The sequence below is a fragment of the Onychostruthus taczanowskii genome, unplaced genomic scaffold (genome assembly GCF_017590055.1).
Source record: "Onychostruthus taczanowskii isolate IOZ18803 unplaced genomic scaffold, ASM1759005v1 scaffold27, whole genome shotgun sequence".
Classification (NCBI taxonomy): domain Eukaryota; kingdom Metazoa; phylum Chordata; class Aves; order Passeriformes; family Passeridae; genus Onychostruthus; species Onychostruthus taczanowskii.
The window spans coordinates 6,132,708-6,150,880 of NW_024500017.1; the positions used below are offsets into that span (position 1 = coordinate 6,132,708).

The 18,173-nt window shown below is 45.2% G+C and overlaps 2 protein-coding genes and 1 long non-coding RNA gene across 4 annotated transcripts in view; 2 read left to right on the top strand and 1 right to left on the bottom strand.

Moving 5' to 3' along the window:
* NSMCE2 (NSE2 (MMS21) homolog, SMC5-SMC6 complex SUMO ligase) overlaps positions 1–1,275 on the top strand; it is a 125,691-nt gene extending 124,416 nt beyond the window's left edge. The window contains 1 exon segment of the mRNA XM_041407564.1: positions 527–1,275. Within this exon segment, the coding sequence (XP_041263498.1) occupies positions 527–647 (121 nt within the window). The 3' untranslated portion in view covers positions 648–1,275.
* A 566-nt stretch (positions 1,276–1,841) lies between these two features.
* On the bottom strand, positions 1,842–10,007 carry LOC121337416. 2 transcript variants are annotated; one of them, XR_005952896.1, is made up of 4 exons: positions 9,876–10,007; positions 9,220–9,331; positions 5,486–6,622; positions 1,842–2,825 (listed from the first exon to the last, which is right to left on the bottom strand). It is a non-coding gene; the product is annotated as an uncharacterized LOC121337416 (long non-coding RNA). The 2 variants fall into 2 exon arrangements; XR_005952895.1 differs by lacking the exon at positions 1,842–2,825 and having other exon boundaries at positions 5,069–6,622.
* A 137-nt stretch (positions 10,008–10,144) lies between these two features.
* Positions 10,145–15,562, top strand: TRIB1 (tribbles pseudokinase 1). Its single transcript, XM_041407505.1, has 3 exons — positions 10,145–10,586; positions 10,983–11,275; positions 13,301–15,562. The coding sequence occupies exons 1-3, from the start codon at positions 10,281–10,283 to the stop codon at positions 13,767–13,769; spliced, it is 1,068 nt and encodes a 355-aa protein (XP_041263439.1). The 5' UTR covers positions 10,145–10,280; the 3' UTR covers positions 13,770–15,562.
* The last annotated feature ends 2,611 nt before the right edge of the window (positions 15,563–18,173 follow it).

An 18,173-nucleotide genomic window follows, 5' to 3' on the forward strand; every position in this document is an offset into this window, starting at 1 on the left:
GAGCTTTCACAGCTCATAAAAAGTCAGGTTGATTTTTACACCAACTAGATAGTCCACTGATTCACCAGTCAGTCATGGCAAGGCTCACTCCCTTTTGTTTCCGTAGAAAATAATTTCCCTCCTTATCTGCCAGTGACGATTATACTTCTCCACTGCAGTTTAGTAAGGTAAGCAGTATCTACTTGCAGTTTTTAGAGGACTGCAGAGAGAGAAAGCAACACAGAAAGTCCATGCAGTGCTGATATCATTGCTGATGAAGGCAGCTTGTGTGCTTGCAGCAAGAGAGTGATCTACAGGTGAAAGGCTCCATCTCTCACTGTGCACCTTCTTTCCTTCCTTCAGCTGATGATTCTCACCAGTTGAGATAGATTTATTTTTTCCCACATAGAGCTGGTGAAGAGGACAAGAGGTAACAAGGAACTGAGAGAAAGAGTGAAAAAAAATGCTAGCAGGTGTTATGCAAATGCCTGTATCTGACAAATACAATTCTTCCAATTTAATGGAGTCTCTCTTTTCTTTTCAACAGATGCCCTAAAATGGGCTGTAGCCATGTTGATGTAAAAGGATCAGATCTTGTACGAGATGAAATACTTAAAAGACTGATTGACAGTCAGAAAAAACAAAGCTGGTCAACACTGGACACATGAGCTGGATATGCTACTGCCACAAAGAAAATTTGTTATTAGAGGTCTTGTGAGATAAGTTGCTGATTCTAAATAGGTTGTATAACTGATATTTGTTAAGTGTTTCATTTATAGGCAGATCATTGTTAAATGTTTCATTTATAGCCAAAGTTGAAGGTCTCCACTGCCACTGAAAGCATTTTTTGAACTCAGGAATATAAGGAATTCCAGTAAAATTTGTTGGGGTTTTTTCTACCTTCCTGATTTCTAAAAGTTTGCATTTGGTAAATAAAGTATGTTTTGCAGCATTTAAACTTCCTTTTCAGTGTGCTTGTTTCTTCAGCGTATTAGAGATGCAGATCCTGCCAGCATGTAATAATGAGTGCTTTGCTCTATATTGCAGGTAGTTCTGTTACTGTCTCTGTAACTACTGGGAATGGTTGGAGTAGGGCACTGTGAGCAAGGATTTTCAGTGCCTGGGACCATGCCCGTGCTCTAACATAAACCTCAGAGATGAATTTACAGAAAGTGTTGCACACTTATACGTTGTTTGTGGCCACAGAGAACAACCATTCAGCTTTGAGGATTTGGCCTTGTTTTTTATAATTTTGAACCCTCTGCCCTGACTTAGGCTTTTCTTTTGAAATTCAGAAGCATTTAATTCAGGCTTTTTTCATTTGGGGTCCCAGAAGGCTTTACCTTAATATTGTAGGCTAGAAAACTACAATTATTTATGGAGGTATTCCAATAACTAAATTTTAGATAGTACAGATATAGTGTAACCATATGCCTTTATATAAGCTTCAGATATCTATGCTGTTGGGCACAGATCTAGAAAAGAACTTAAATTTTGTGACACTATTTATTGCCTAAATTGATCTGAATATCTATCTATAGGCAGATAAGGCATATATATACATGAGTTAGAAATAGCCATAGGTAAAAGAAGCTGCCTTGGCAGTCAGATGACAATTATCTGTTGGCAAATGTAAGCAGAAAATACAGGTTTTTTTCAGCTTTGGGATCCTTAGTGGGCTAGATGGTATTTTCCTATGTAATTTTTCTGAATTTACAATCTGACATTTAATGTAAAATGTAGCTGAGGTACCCATATGCTAAGGTTTTCACTCTGGGTTACTGTTTGCTAACAGCTCTCCTTTCATAGGCCATTATTAAACCAATTGCACTTAAGAGCACAAACCACTTCAAGCTGAAAATTGTTATTTTGTAATTGAAGAATATTAATCTGCAAGCTGATTTCATAGCTGAAAAAGAGAACTGAACAATTATTACTTGCACTGGGCTTTTGTGTTCAAAACACTTCATGGAATTGGCTGGCTAATTTTCATTATGTGGTCTAACCCCCGAGGTCCATCCTTTCCCAACTCTGCAGTGAGCGTGGGTGCTTCTACCATGGAAGCCCAGCTGAAATAGCTGAAAAGGATTGGGGGGTGATTGAGCAGTATGTACTTGTTTGAATTTTTATGTGTAAAATCAGGTCCCTTTTAAAATACCTCAGGGCTCAAACCTATAGTTTTTAAGGTGGGTCACGGTTTTTCAGTTAAATACCACAAGGGAGGATGTTAACAATAGCATTCAAAACAAAACAAAACAAAACAGGGAGGGGGAGGGAATGTCCTTTTTGTTTCATCTTTAACTTTGTGGTTAAATTTTTTCTAGAACCATTTCTAAGCAGAATAGTCAGAAACAGAAACTTGTATTGGTTAAACAAGCTTTGCAGTTTCTGGCAGAGGTGCATTAAGATTGTCCTCTTAGATCTAATTCAATCCCTAGTGATAGCCAGCCTCCCAAGTTTTCAGATGCAAAGATATATGTACATTTTCCATAGCCACAAGTGCTGCACCTCAAATTTAGTTTGTATTGGTGTCTGAGTGTGCCTTCCAATAACACATAACATAATAAATGGTAAATTATACCCAGATTCTTAAGAACAAACTGGTGGCAGCAGTTTTGATTTGCTACCTGTGGCATTTGTACCAGTATAGCCTTGGATTGCTGCAGTTCCTGATATGGTTTGTTGCCCTCATGTTCCAATGAGTAATGCTGTGAGGGAGATTGCTGTCTTGGTTACACCTTGTTGTCGTACCTGAAAAAGAGGCTTGACCCATCACAGTGCTGCACTCAGCCTCTGTTAGCTAATCCACAGGTAATAAGGTGGACTGCCTGCTTAAGATGATGCATCTGAGAGAAAAAAAACCAAACAAATCTGAAGCAAAACTTTAAATGAAAAGAACAAATAGTCAAACAGTCACTTATGGTCACTCCAAGAAGAAAGGTATTTTTTGGATATTTCTTCAAACTACATCATCTTCCTTCTCTCCTTTGCTAGCCTGAGCCAGGCAGTGTCAATGAATCAGACAACCTGAAAGCAAGTGAAGTTCTGAAATCCTTCTTGATTTCACCTGAAAGAAATGGACTGATTTTTGGCAGCACTGGCCTGCCTAGTTTTAATAACAATCACATCTGAGGTGAATAGCCATGTGTATTTAAATAGAGGTAGGTTTCTTTCTTTCATCAGCAGAGATGCCTCTTTTAAAATATGGCCATGTTATCCAGAAAAAGACAGACACTTGTGCACTTGTGCCAGCATTGCTGGTGAGAGTACTTGAGTCCCATTAGAATCAGTGATGCACCACACACATTCAAGTGCTAGAATAAACTGCCTGTGTTTACTGAAATCAGTGAAGTTTTCACCAAAATGTTTGGCATTTCTGAATTTAAACTAAAACATAGCATCCAAGGAATCCTAGTATGATGACTGGTATTTTTTTTTCCTTTGAACCTGGAACTTGAGCTATGCTGTTGATTTTGCCACGACCAGTTCTCTCCTGTTTGTTCTTACAAGTAATTTTCCTCCTTAAATTGAAAGATTCCAGGGTTGGCCATCAGCATCCATTGCAGCTGGCTCTTAACTAGGTGGAAGGACAGACTAACTGTGGCAACTGAGGAAGGCTTCTGTGCCTGTCAGCTCACCTGGTGCAAGATAGAAACCACTACTGATTCACTGGGGTGGCTGCAGTTAATGGCAGCTCTTTGCTCTTTCATTTGCAAAGTTTGGGGTTTGTTGTGCAGTTGTGATCTCTCTCTGTTCCCATGTGTCCCATGTTCCCCCTAAACTCCACTCTGGGAAGAAGTAGCTTGAAAGAGTTAAAGAATAAAAATAAGTGCCTGTGATGAATAAGCTGTATGATCTGTATGATTCACAGAAGTGGAAACTCAACAGCAGTTAAACCTTCAAATCTTAATCTGCTTTGGCTATAAGATATCATATGTAAACAGGCATATGTTAACAGTTCACAGGGTAATTTGTGTCTCATTGTCTGACGTCAGAAATTTTGCAATGATATTTTTAAAAAGAAATTCAGAGGTCAGGTGGTTGGTTTGTTTTTTTTTTTTTTCTTTTTCCTTAAGGTGTGCTTTACAAATGCAGCAAACCTCAGGGTAGCTGAGAAGGATCTGTCACTGAAAACTGGTGAGAATCTGTCTCTGCTAGAGAAGTTCCACTTGAGGAACTATTTTGAGGGTTTAAAGAAATGTCTAGGCAAATAGTGAATTAAAGGCAAGAGAGATCCACATATAACAGCTTTCAGAGGTACCCTGAGGCACAAGCTATTGACACTTGCTCACTTAAGCTTGCTCTCTCACTTGAACAGATTCTTCCTGTGAATTCTCCATTTTACAACTAGAGAGTCTGAAGTTTTCAAATCAGTGAAGCCATGACGAATAAAGATAAAAGCTAATCAGGCAGGCATCTCATGGAAGATTTAGCACACTTGTGCTAAAAGGAGTGCACATTCCTCTGAATCAAGGACATATTCATCATTACTGCTCTGGAGCTGTGATCTTATTCATTCTAGAAGAATCAAAAAGACTAAGTCAGTGCTCCCTTGAGAAATAACCTGGAGCAAAAGCAGGGGCTGCAGGAAGTGATACTGATGACTCAATAGCCAAGGCCAACACACTGCCTTATTTTAGACAATGTCCTCTTGGATACTCATGTTTCCTCATGAGTGGCTGATGACAAAGGTCTTACCTACCTGTGGTCACAAGTACCTCATGACATTTTTCTCAAGAATAGCTCTAGTACTGTGGCCAGAACGAGCTTAGAATTCACTGTGCAACTTTATTAAGTTTCACTGCCATTTCAAGTGAACCTTAATCTTCACATTCCCTAAAAATCTTCATGTATGGATCCTGCTGTGTCCATTAACTAAACATTTGCCTAATGGATAGTGCTTTATTATACAGTGAAGATGCACTTAGAAAAGAGCTTCCTGGGATGGAAAATGTAAGAATATCCCAAGGACAGGTCTTCCTTTCTGTTACTACAGCCAAAACCGTAAGCTGATGGCTCCTCACTACAGGTACAGACTAGCACTGATGGCAAATTCCAAGTCTTTCATAAATAATAATTTATTTTCTGGTCATAAAGTACTTATTGTTAATACATAATATTTCAAACACCTGACGTGGTCACAGAATGCTCAGAGGAGAATCCTGTGTGTAGGTGCCAGCAGATTCTAGGCTCCCAGCCAATAACTATAAAGAGCAAAAACATTAGATTGATTGTTAAGCAAGTAAAATTCTGGAATGGGTGTACATCATCCAATAGATACCCATGTATGTGCTTAGCCTCTTGATGCATGAATAATCGCAGTGACTTGACAGGACTGCAGCAGTGTGCAGAAAACACAGTGTGTTTCATCATTTCAAAGCACTGCAGAAAAGGCTGTGGTGGGCTGAGAAGAGAGCCTGCCTCTCTTGCCTGTTCTGATGTTAGTCCAGACCCAAAGACAGAGCCTGAAAGCACGCACATGAATTGAATTGCATGGGAAGCTTACCAAAGGAAGTGTTTGCTTGTAAACTCAGTATGAATAGGATCTTCTCTGACCGCAAGGGAAACGGAGACACTCATTCACTGTCCGCTTGTGCAATCGACTTCTGAAGTAAAAACAGGATTTGAGGTCAAAAACCTGAACCTTCACACGTCTTTCAGGCAACAGAAGAAGCCTTCATGCTCTTCAGTTAGCAAAGGAACAGTCAGGAGGTGCTGCTCATAAGACTCCTTGGATTTGATAACAACAGGCTTATCAAAAGGGAATCATTGAGAGTTCTGAGCTCCAGCAGCCCTCAGAGCAGCTTTTGTGTGGGCTTGAGGGGAGACATCTGAACACCATTACACTGCACTCCTTTTGATGTCACTACGTGCTCGTCATGTGTTTTATATCTCAGCGGTGAATCTGCCGCCAAGTTCCACAGTGTCTGAGGATGGCTGTGGGTTATCACAGATGCTGTTCTGCTATAAAAAACATTACTTTGAGTTCTTTATCACCTGGCCATACGACTAGTCTTTGAGCCCCATCTGTGCAGGGTAATTCTGTACACCATTGGATTATAGATGACATGCTGGTTTTAAATTGTTGGCTTTCAATCTGGCAGTAGTTTAATTTTCATTACATGGCTTGAGATAACTTTTAAAATACTGATTTTTCATAATTTACCAATAGTTTAATATTAGCCAAAATATTTGTGTTCCTTGCTTCTCTCATCCAGTAACTAAAATAAAGACCTTTTCATTTTTTTCTGTAGCAAGCAGCCAGTTTATTTATAAGTGCCCTAATCTAATAGAGATTTATTCTGTGTGTCCCATGAGACATACTATCAAAGTTACCAGACCTGTCCCAAGCACTTGGGAAGTGGGGAGATGGTTACACAATTCTCATTGCCTCTGGCTGCTCTAGTTATAGAGATAAAGGGTCAGAGAACTGGAGCAACAGTGATAATTTTCTGAGCATCTAAGGAAAAGCAGCTGCTCAGGTGAGTGTAAGCACTGGCTGAGGGCAAGGCAGGTAGATGCTTGAAAACCACATAACAAAAATTCCCTTCAATGAAATAACAGGAATGGGAGGATCAATGCCTGAGCACCAGGAATTCTGGATTCTTCCGTCTTCATCTCACATATGCACTAAGCTGCTTGTCTGTTTCAAAAAAGAGAAAAAATATATGAAGAGCAATATTCACCTCGCCACAGTTCTGGCAAATCTGGCAGAGGGAAGGGTAAGACCCTTCCCTCTGCTAGGACATGCCCATTATGTGATACACATCCCACAGGCTCTTTTTTCTGCTGCAGTCCCAGATCCTTGCCTAGCAGCTGGGACTCCAGGAAGTGAGGAGACATCCAGCAGTCCTGCTTGCTTTATCTGGCCTTTTCCAAGGCAGGACCTACTTTTTGTAACGATTTTGCAATATCCTTTGACTGAGAGCTCCTCAGACTTTGGTAGTATTGGGAAGGTGCCTGTTGCACACTGTTGTCCTTTGCCAGGCATGAAGACATTACTTCCAAAGGTTATCCCTGCCCACCGCACAGGCACCAAGTCCCTTTGGAACACCAGGGCTAAGTGATGGTTCCTTGTATTCTGCTGGCTCACAGCAGTGTATTTTTTCTGGCACTTGAATAGCAGGACTCATCCACAGAGTCAATGTTTTATCCCAGCATTAGGTCTGTAATTGTGCACTGATCTGTGCTCCACAATGATTTTCAGTGCTGTCCCCTGGAGATGTGTAACATTGCCCTGGTTCATTTTGAAGAGCTGTAAAGCCATTCAGGCTCAAATTCACCACAGGCACAACTGGGAATTACCATGACAGTATTCATCACACATGCTAAGCAGGTAGAGCCTGAAAAGTCTTTTTTGGGAAAGGGGAGATGGAATGATGAAGACTTATGCAGGGAATAGAAGGAAGACCCCATAAGATAGCTTTTGATTTCAGGAGGAAACTAATGCAGGAGATAAGCCTGCATGCTTAAAAGCCAGTGGTGTGATGGCAACAAACACAAGGCTGCTATGTCGTGTGGTGGTTCCATTTTCTCCAAAAATCTTATAACACTGAAATGTTGCAACAGTTTTTCACAAATCTCTTCCTGGAATTCCTCCTGTTCTCAGTACTGGTTCCTAACCACACCAAGGCTGCACATGCAAGCACTGGCAGAGATGGGCAAGGAGAACAAGTTTCAGCCCTTTGAGAAAAGGAAAAGAACATGCCATGCGGGTCATCAACATCCTTGGCATCCCCCTTTTTTTCCTTTTTTTTTTCATTTTGCATTTTGGCCAAAATTAGAAAAACCAGAAAAACCAAAGTGGGAATCACTTCTCTGCTCTGCATCTTGAAATGAATTTGGTGGGGATGGAGGGGAGTCTGGATGTGGACCTTTTCCTATGTTCTGTACCCAAAACATAAGACTAACTTGAGTAATAATTGCTGCTACATGTTTAGCTATGGCATTAAGGCTTTGAGTACCTGAAAGCATGCCAGGCATTTTAAAGAAGCAACAAAGGTTTCCTTCTGTCAAGAACTTCACCCATTTTGCAAAGACCTGGGAGATTCAAGCTTTGGTTTGTCTCAGTCACATGTAGACAGTCAACTAGTTTAGTCTATACAGTCCAACTAGAAGAGGGCACCCACCAGTGCTTCTGAGATGAATGGCTAATCATGATGATGATTAGGGGTAATCTTTTCCTGGCCTTTGGGGACTGCACACCCAGTTTTATGTGTGTCCAGTTAGCAAGGACACACATACAGAACATGAAATTGCTGAAATCCCTGTGAGAAAAGGCTGCTCAGGCACCAGGAGAATGTGGCAGGACTGTGAGGTACAATGCTGTGTGTACCTCTGCTCTCCTCACATGCCAGATGTTTTTTGGGGCAGCCAGGATGATAACAGGTGCTTTTTTCCCTTCCTCAGGACCAGTGGGTGCCATCCCCTGTTTGGCTTGAGCCAAGCACTGTGCTCAGGTGCCACTGTGTCCCCATGGTGTGGACCTAGAGGTTTTAAATGGATGGGAGGCTGGGCAGATGAAGGATGCAGCTTCCAACAATGTATGCAACAGATCCTCAGTATGGCCCTTCTCCTCAGCAGGGACAGTGATCTGAGAGAGGGGGATCTTTGGGAGGGTGGGGACACTGACACCTTCATTCCTGCTCACACTGCATCTCAGTTCTGAGAGCTACAGGGGACACTGGTACACACTACTAATGCCCATGAGAACCTTTATGCAGGGCCATTGCTGTTTTGTCTGCACCCTTCCCCTGTTCCCAAAGGTACTGATACCCTTCCCCCCCACCCTGCACCTTGTGCTGTCTCAGATGAAGGAAGCAGCCCACACATGTGGCATCCTAGCAGCTAAATTCACCCAGCAGCAGCATTCCAATCATTAAACTTCCAGGAAGGGGAAAGTAAAACAAAAGGTCTGATAGATACTTGCATGTGTTTTACCTATAAGAGGAACCAAATAAAATAGCGTGCTTTGAGAGTTGTGGTGAATCACTCAGAAACAATCTGCAGGCATTAACGGAATTTTATTTCTGGGGATAAAAAAAAAAGAAAGAAAGAAATGCAGGCCCTGGGATATCCCTTTATGGCATATGCGTTTTATGTTTAAATGCATTAATGGGACTGCTATGCTATGAGTCATCCCGCACAAGAGTTTCATGTGTTTCTTAAAATACACTAGAAGTAGCTGAAGGCATGCATGGGTTTGCTGTGCAGTTATCTATCAGGAATCTGAGCAAATACCTGCACACGTGGCATCACGGGCTTCAGAGCTGGGGGGGCCCATCCTCAGCCCTCTCTGCCTCTTGTACAGACCCAGGATGGGGAAACCAAACCAGAATAGGAGTTGATCCTACTGAATGACAAAATGCAGGGTCCCTGTGTTAATATTAGGGAAGCTTCAGCACTAAATTACAAAAAATTTGCATATATATAAACAGAAAACTGGAGAGTTTCCTTCTGAAGCATTCTTGTCAAAACTACAGCTGTCAGCTTTTTTTTTTTTTTTTTTTTTTTTTCCCCCCCCCCAGGGATGATTTGTTGTCTGTTCTCTTTGTCGCATTTTTTTTTTCCCCCATTTACTACCAGTCCCGGCTGTAAGTCTATTTACTACTCCTTTAAAGCCATGCTGTTGAGCTTTGTGGAGTTCTTCTCAGTCTGCTCTTCACAGGTCACTGCAGCTGCTGGCTGCTGCCTGGCTCTCCGAGCTATTCCTTTTTCGGACAGCAGATATAGTTTTAACATGGGAAACACCCAGTGCCAAGTATTTCTGATGGTGCACGTTACGTCTACGCTTATGAGTAAACGCTTATGCTCACACAACAGCGCTGTGATGCAAACCTTGGGGTGAGGGATGGTTATTTAGTGATTAGTGAAAAGTAAGAACTGGGGCTGGGAACCTGCAATTGCATGGACGAGAAGATCCTGGAAAGGAAGGTGGCCTCGCTTTCTCGGCATAATTATTTCAGGTCGAAGCGGGGGGTCCCCGCCCGGCCCCCTCAAGTCCCGCGGCGACTCCCCCGCTGCCCCGCCCGGCTGCGCGCCGGGGCCGGGGCGCGGAGAGCAGCGGGCGGAGCGGAGCAGGCGTGTCCCAGCCTCTCTCCTCCCATTTCCCCGTGCGTCAGGGCCGGGAGGAGGAGGAGAGTCACCTTTTTTTTTAATTTTTTTTTTTAAAGCCTCCAACTACTTTAGCGCGGACTCGGCAGCAGATGGTGGACACGGCCCGAGGTTTCGGCGGGGAGAGCGAAGGGATGCGCCCAGCGCGCAGCGCCCGCCTGTAGCTCCGCGCCCGCTCCGCTCCCCCCATGAGCCGCCCCGCGTCCCTGCTGCCGGCCGCCCGCTGCCGCAGCGCCCCGGCCAAGCGCCTCCAGCCCCTGCACGACGGCCCCGCCGAGGAAGCGCCGGCCGCCAAGTGCCCTCGGCTCGCCGAATGCGGCCCCCCGGACTGCCTGAGCGCTCCCGGGTCGCCGTGTGCCCCCGCTTCTCCCGCCGGCGGCGGCGGCGCGGCGGGTCCCAGCCTGATCGCCTCCTACCTGCTGCTGCCGCTGGCCGAGCGGGAGCAGGTGTCCAGGGCGCTGAGCGTCAGCTCGGGCCGGGAGCTGCGCTGCAAGGTGAGCGGGAGCTGCGCGGGTGGGGAGCGGGTCCTGCGGGCGCGCCCGAGCGCCCGGCCCGGGGGCAGCCCTGCCGAACATCCTCCCGCTGCTCCACGGCTGGGAACGCCCGGCCAGCCCCCGGCGGCGTTTGCACGCCCTGCGAGTGAGCCGGGACTCCGGCTTACCTCGGAGCGCCTTCCCCCCTAAGGCTGTGGGAATGCTGCTTTGTTTTAGTTTACCCCCCAGCCTTTCAATATACAACGAACAGGAAGGGTCGCGGTAGCCGCTTCTGCCGATCTTGCCGAGCCCTGGCTCCCCTCCAGCTCCCTCGTCATTGTTTGGGGAGAGTTGCTACGCGAGCTGCAGCTTTCAACGCCCTTGAGAATGAATTTGGGTTTAATTTCCTCTATACAGGTGTTCCCCCTCAAACACTACCAGGACAAGATCCGACCTTACATTCAGCTGCCGTCACACAGAAACATCACCGGGGTTGTCGAAGTCATTCTCGGGGACACCAAGGCCTATGTGTTCTTTGAAAAGGACTTTGGGGACATGCACTCCTACGTGAGGAGCTGCAAGAGGTTGAGGGAAGAGGAGGCTGCCCGGCTGTTCAAGCAGATTGTCTCCGCTGTAGCTCACTGCCACCAGTCAGCCATCGTACTTGGTGACCTCAAGCTCAGGAAATTTGTCTTCTCTAATGAAGAAAGGTGAGTGGCTGTCAGCAGCCAGCCCTGGGGTGAGTGGGGAGGGAGGAATGCCACATCCAGAGACAAAAAAAGCGTCCCAGGGAGTGGAAACAGCCCCGTCAGCCGGGCATCACCTGCGAGCAATCCGAGTAGATCTTCATCACGTGTGTGTAGTAGGTCACGGATCTAACCGGGGCGCGCTCCCTCTTAGATCTTGACTGATGAAAGGGAGGAAGCTCGCCGGGAGCTTCCTCTCATTCAGCAGAAGTTCAGTGAAACCCGCTGGCAGACAAAGGGATGATAGTTCAGATGCTCGTTAGCGCCAGAAGATGTCATGTGTGCCGCTCATTCAGTGTCAAATGAATAAAAGGCACAGAGGGAGAGGGGGGAGGCTGAGGTGTTGTGCCGACGGGAGGAAGCAGCCCAGCTGGGGGAGCAGGAGATGTGAGGAGCTGGAGCTCTGGTCCCTCCTCGGGAGAGTTTCTTTGTGACCTACGGGGGAGCCCCAGCACTTGGGTAGGGTCTCATTGCTGAACCACTCTGCTGATGAGAGTGATGCTGCTGAACCCTTCGAGGCTTTTATCCCCCCTGCCGTGCTTCCCATGCCCTCTGTGCCCGTAGATCGTGGGCACACACAGGAGGGAAGGTGGGACATGGTTAAATAATGATTTGGGAATCCTGCATCAAAGAAAATCACTTTAGTAAAACTTAGCCTAAAGCCTGTGTTCATAGAGGAGATTATAGAATCTAGTTGTTAAATTTAGATTAGGGAAATAATTCAGTATTCCCCTGGAGTGTTTGCTGCTCTTGCAGTGCTTCATCACACGTGGCAGAGTCTGAAATACAACAAAAGTAACTCTTGACTAGCTGCTTATCCCAAGAAATGTTAAAAAACTAAGTAAAAGCTGTAATGGAGTTGTGCTTATTAGCATAAAAATGTAAGGTGATACTACTGATGCAAAAGAAAAGGGATTTTTTTTTTGTTTTGTTAAATTTGGCTAATGATTCTTCAGGATATCTTTTATGAATGTGATAAGAAAATTAACCAGCACTGCCCCTCTGAAACAGCCATATGTTGACACGTAAAGAAAGCTATTCCTTTGAAGGAAACTATTGCAGCTTTTCCCTCCCATAAGAAGATGAAACATTTGTTGAAATGTTACGTTGCACACAGTCTCGCTCATTTGGAAATAACGTGTTGCACAGGCGATGTCATGTGCATCACATTTGGCAAGAAGAGGGTTAAGCAATGGCAGGCGACGCGGGCTCTCGCACAGGTGCAGTTTCAGGGCTCCCGCAGCCAATCCCGGGCCCACGGTTCTCATTGAGTCATATTTTCCGTTTGCAGAACCAATGGGTATTTGCCGAGGTCAGGCTGAGGACAGGCTGAAGCCAACATATCTACACCCCAGCAGGCTGGTAGGCAGTGCAGAGCCCTTCCAGGGCTGGCTGATGGCTTCCCTGCCAACGGGAGCTCCCCTTACCCTCCAAAATAGGAGGCTGGGGTCGGCCCATCTCTACCTGGAGATGGTGGGTGCGGTATTAAGCTCCAAAAGGCAAAAAGAATAAATTACGAATTAAAATGAAAAAAAAAAAATAAAAAGCTTAGGAGAAGCAATGATCCTCAGCAGTGCAGAGGGGAGCTGGGCGCTGTGGTTTGTGGAATCGCACAGCTGGATGCTGTTTGCTCAAAGCCTGAACGGCACACAGTGGCTGTAAAGTGCCATGTCACCAATTAACCCCCTGCAGTGGCACTGCAACCTGCGTGGGTAGCGGTGACTTGGTGTTCCTCAAGAGCTCTGTGCTGTTAAAATCTCCAGTTAATAAAAAAAACATGAGCGTCACTGAGTGCTGGCCCGATGCACACAGCAGCACTTCCATTACACATTCCCAGGCATCTGGGCAACTTCTCTGCTGCAAGTTGAGGTGTTTCCTTTCTCAGTGCCAAAGTGAGAGAGAATGGGGCCATGGCAGGGGCTTGCTGTGCTTGCTCATGACTGAGTGTAGCTGTTTCTCACCTGTGGCTTCCTCTCCTGCCCTCCCTAGGACTCAGCTGCGTCTAGAGAGCCTGGAAGACACGCACATCATCAAAGGTGAAGACGATGCACTCTCAGACAAGCACGGCTGCCCGGCATACGTCAGCCCTGAGATCCTAAACACGACGGGGACTTACTCTGGAAAATCGGCTGATGTGTGGAGTTTGGGAGTGATGCTTTATACCCTGCTGGTGGGACGCTATCCCTTCCATGACTCGGACCCTAGCACTCTGTTTTCCAAAATCCGGCGTGGACAGTTCTGTATTCCTGACCACGTCTCCCCCAAAGCCCGCTGCCTCATCCGCAGCCTCCTGCGGCGGGAGCCTTCTGAAAGACTCACTGCTCCAGAGATCTTGCTTCACCCTTGGTTCGAGGCAGTCTTGGAGCCTGGATATACAGACCAGGAGACGGGAACTTCAGATCAGATTGTCCCAGAATATCATGGAGACAGTGATGATATTAGTTCCTTCTTCTGCTAACCCCGAAATCTCAAAAACCTCGTCGGTTCTCACCTCCGGCATTTCTGTAGGATTTCATTTTTCCATGTCTGCAAACTCAACAGCATCTTAAAGTGCCAGTATGGTCAGAAAAGTGACCTTGTCTAAATGAATGCCATCCTGGAGGTCTCCACTCCCCAGGTGTATTCAGAGTTCCATCCTCTTGCTCTGCTGGTCGGTCCCAGCAGCCCCGGAGGACTTGTGCAGCCCTGTGAGAACTGTCTGGCTCTTCTGCCTCCCGCATCCTCCTCCGGTGTAACTGGTCGCGTCTTGGCTGCAGAGTCGAGCGTCTGGCAAGGTGTGGGATGGAAAGGCAGCTCCTCCTGCTTTCCTGCAGCGGCTGCAGAGGTGTGGAGCCCTGGCCACGATGTGTAGGTGCAGAGGGGCACGTGGCGCACCTCTGCCTGAACAAATGTGACGGAAATGGTTGAAAGGGGGATCGACTCGGCGTGCCCCAGCAGCCAGCTCACAAAGCAGCTCTCTGACTGTAAGCACACGTTAATGAGGGAAGGAGGTCTTCACCCACCATGGCCAGCTCTCTGCTCGCTGCTGCTCCTCCAGCTGATCCCGCTTTCAGAGGCGTGAAGCTCCTAGATCCACCCGTAAGACAAATCACTGCTGTGGCTCTTTCTGAAGCAGAAACCAGTGGATCTCCCAGCTGGATCCCTTCTGATTCCATTCGCTGTCCAGGAAAGCATTTTAAATAGACTTTAGCCTCGTGTTACCACAGTGTAGCCTGTATAACTTTATGCCCTCAGCGAGCTTGTCAAGTAGCAGGTCTCATTAGAGTGCCAAAATGTATCCATTTACCAAACGTAACACTATCGGCTGGGGCACCTTCCCCTGGGAAAGGATAAGGGGTGTCTTGTACAGTACCTGTAAACATGGCCATGTTTTTCAACTGGCTTAACTCTTAAAAATACCGCATCACCTCCTCTTTCCCCCTCCAACCCCCTCAAAAAGTTAGTCTTAAGAGTAAAATCTCCGTACACCCTTAGTTGATTATTCAGGTATGCTGTTTGCCTCCAGCCTCCCCCCCACTTTTTTTTTTTTTTTTTTTTTTTTTCATTTTTAAAATTTTGTTTTGTTTTTATTTTGCATGATTATTCATAGTCTTTCCAATATGTGTGAATAATGAGTATATCTGAATCATTAGCTTCCTGGGTTGGGGGTAAGTAAAGCTTAGTCCTGCCTAAAATTTCTGCTTAGTTTCACATGTGTCCAGTGGTTTATGCAGAGATGTCCATTCACCTTAGGCAAGAGTGAGGCTTCTGAAATGGCCCTGAGGTGGGTGATGCACGTTCCCAACACCACCCAGTTCTAGGGAAGTAATTTTAAGGGTTAACCCTGGCAAGATGCAGTCCCACCACGTGTTGCAAGAATACCATGTATACCTCATGGACTGTGTACTTTGTACATACCTTACTGTTTGGGGTTTTGTTTTCTTGTTTTATTGTACTTTGTCTTAATAAGAGGTGTCGAAGAGCAGTTTAATGTGAATTATTGTTGGCAATACTAACTTGACAGAATCATGAGCATTAAGAGCAGAGCCCTACAGCTCTCCGTTGCACTAAACCTCTCATGATTGCTTGACATTTGTATCTGTGATACAGTTTAACCCTTCTATGAAAAACAATACATTTGTATATATTGGTAGAAAATTCTGCCAGAAAAGCTAAAAACACTATGTCCAATTTGTACATATGTATATGTCTGTGGAAACCTGGATGATAAAGTCTGACTTGTAGAAAGTTTTAATAAACTTGGTTTCATAATGTTTGTCCCCAATTCTTGTGGTGTCTCAAGAGGAATGCAGCTCAGTGTGTCTGGTTTAATCTGAAAAAATGGGGTTTGGTCTCAGAGACTATCAGCTCCTCTATGGTCTGTATATGCATTCAATCATGCCTTAGCCTGAACTCCCTGAATTCAGCCTGGGATTGAATCTCCAGGGAGAGTGGGGACAGGGAATGGATCCTGCCTCTTGTGAGGTGGAAAGGGCTTGGGATGTCCCCAGGGTTATGTGAAATGGGATATCCTACTCCTCTGAAAAACAAGGGAGAGAGAGGAGTTAGAGCTCTGCCTCTGAATTTTAGAAACCCTCTTGCCTTTCAGCCCATGCATTTGTTTCCCTCTGTGCCCTGCGAGCAGAAGATGCTGTGGCACAGCAGGGCTGTCATCCTGCACCTGTGTGCCTGGCAATGTGATGCTTCAGCCAGTGGAAAATCCGATCTCAGATGTCTAAAAGTGAGCAGCCAGAAGGAGAGGCAGTAACCAAGAGTGTTGGAGTTACAGGGAGCTAGAGCTTGTGGGCAGAGGCTTGACCCTGCTGCTGGGAGGCAGCACGGTGCTCTCATTAAAACGAAGGGAAAGATTATTAGAGCTGCTTTTCTTTGTGGTGAGAAGAGAGAAGTATAAATAGCTGCAGTATCAAGGTTAGAGAATGTGCTTTCCTGAAAGAGATCAAGCCACCCTTGCAATCCACCCGGAGCGGTGAGATCATTGCTCACAAGTGGAAAGGAGGAGGAAGAGAGTCTTGATTTTTATTTATACTTTGCCTCATGTTTAACTTTGTCCTTTTGCTTGAAATCTGTTTAGTGAAGCAACTGCTTCTAGGCAGCTCCTTGAGCAGGAGCAACTTTAAAAACAGTTTTACTTTTAGAAGGGGAGTGGAAAGTGAAAAGGAGGGAATAGGGACCTGGTCAGTGATAAAGCAAAGTGCACTGACTTTCATGAGTTACCTTGACTCCCACTCTGCGCAGCCAGTGATCTGTGCAGTAAGCATATTTTCTTAGCACTTGCTGAGAGAATGTCAGACACCAAAATATCTCAAGTTACTTTACTGATGTCATTCTTGCAAGACTTGTAAAAATATGTGCACTGCATAGCCTGGCTGATTAAATTACCCCCTGCCCTACCATGTTTTCAGGCTTGGACAGAAGCCCTGATGCATCCTTTCAAAACAGCTGCAGGAGGTTCGTATTTAAGTGAAACCTCGAAAACTTTCAAAACACTTTTTTCTCCCCTTGCAGTTAAGTCACCCTTAGTAGGTGAACGTGTAGGTCATCCCGTGACTGTTTCACATGAGCTGTGCTGCAGAGCAATTAAAATAAACGCCAAATTGTAGTAACATCTGCAAACAGCCTCTGGATTGCTTTAGGGATTATAATGCAACATCCGTTTGTACAGCAGAATAAATTGCTATTGCTTCGTTACCCCATCGTTTGTATTATTGTATACAAAGTTTCAGAACGTGTTGAAAGAACCAGCGTATTAAGTGATTAAACTTTGATGGTGGGTGTGAGAACTTTGATTTATGCAATGCACACATTTCTTTTTGAGAGAGTCATAGTTTGTCTATTTTTAAATGGACCTTTTGGCTGAGGACCACATGAATCTCTTAGGTATTTTGCAGACCTGGTCACCATTTTCACCTTGAAATTGCCCTCTCTGAAAAGTGCTGTGGGACTTCAGTCCTCTGTTGTTGCTAAAAACACAGGAAAAGCTGAGGTTTTTCACAACATCCTGGTCTCCGTGCTAAGCCGGCATCAAACCACCTCCCAGTCAGGATAGATCTTACATCCTAAGTATGTATTTTTATCAACTCCCAATACTTGAGCTGCATTTTAGGCACCAGTTCAATAATTTTCTTTTGAAGTAGCACAGCAGAATTTGTAAACCAGCTTCCTCTGAAAGTGCCAGGTAAAACAGCCAGCTCAGCAAGCTCAGGTTTAAGGTCAACATCTCTGCCAAGGAGGTGATACTGCTGAGGTTATTTGCACTCAAAAAGGACTGGTAGAGGTTCAGCTCTACCTATGCTAAACAGTGCCCTGATTTTTTGTAGAACACCTTCAAGTTAGGCAAAGTCACTTCTGCATCAGTGTAGTATTTATGAAAGCAAAGGGGTGAAAGAACAAGGTTATTTTATGGATGTACAAGAGGAAAATTCATTGCCCTTGGCTGGATCACAGCACCAGTGCAATCCTCTCCTCTAGCTCTCCTTTAATGCACTGAGGGCAGGCCTGACAGATAACTTGAGAAACACTTATTCCAGCAGTGCTGAGTGCACTCTGTCAAGCAATTCTCAGCAGATTATCTCTTTATAGAAAACCAAATTTTTTCCCTACTTTTTTCATGCTGTTGCATTCTGTCAGGGAAAAAAGCATAACATTCAGCCTTATGGCAGTGCACAGATTTAGCAGCACACTTCTTACAAAGATGTTTTTCTAGTGAGCATTGAGAAGAATAACTTGACATATAACCACAGTCTGAATTAATCCCTTGCAAAAAATGGCTTTGGTAAATGCAATGTCACAGAAGTATTGTTGATAAAAGTACCGTGAAATTTGCAACAGTTCTTGCCACGATTCCTCCATAACTTGCAAAATC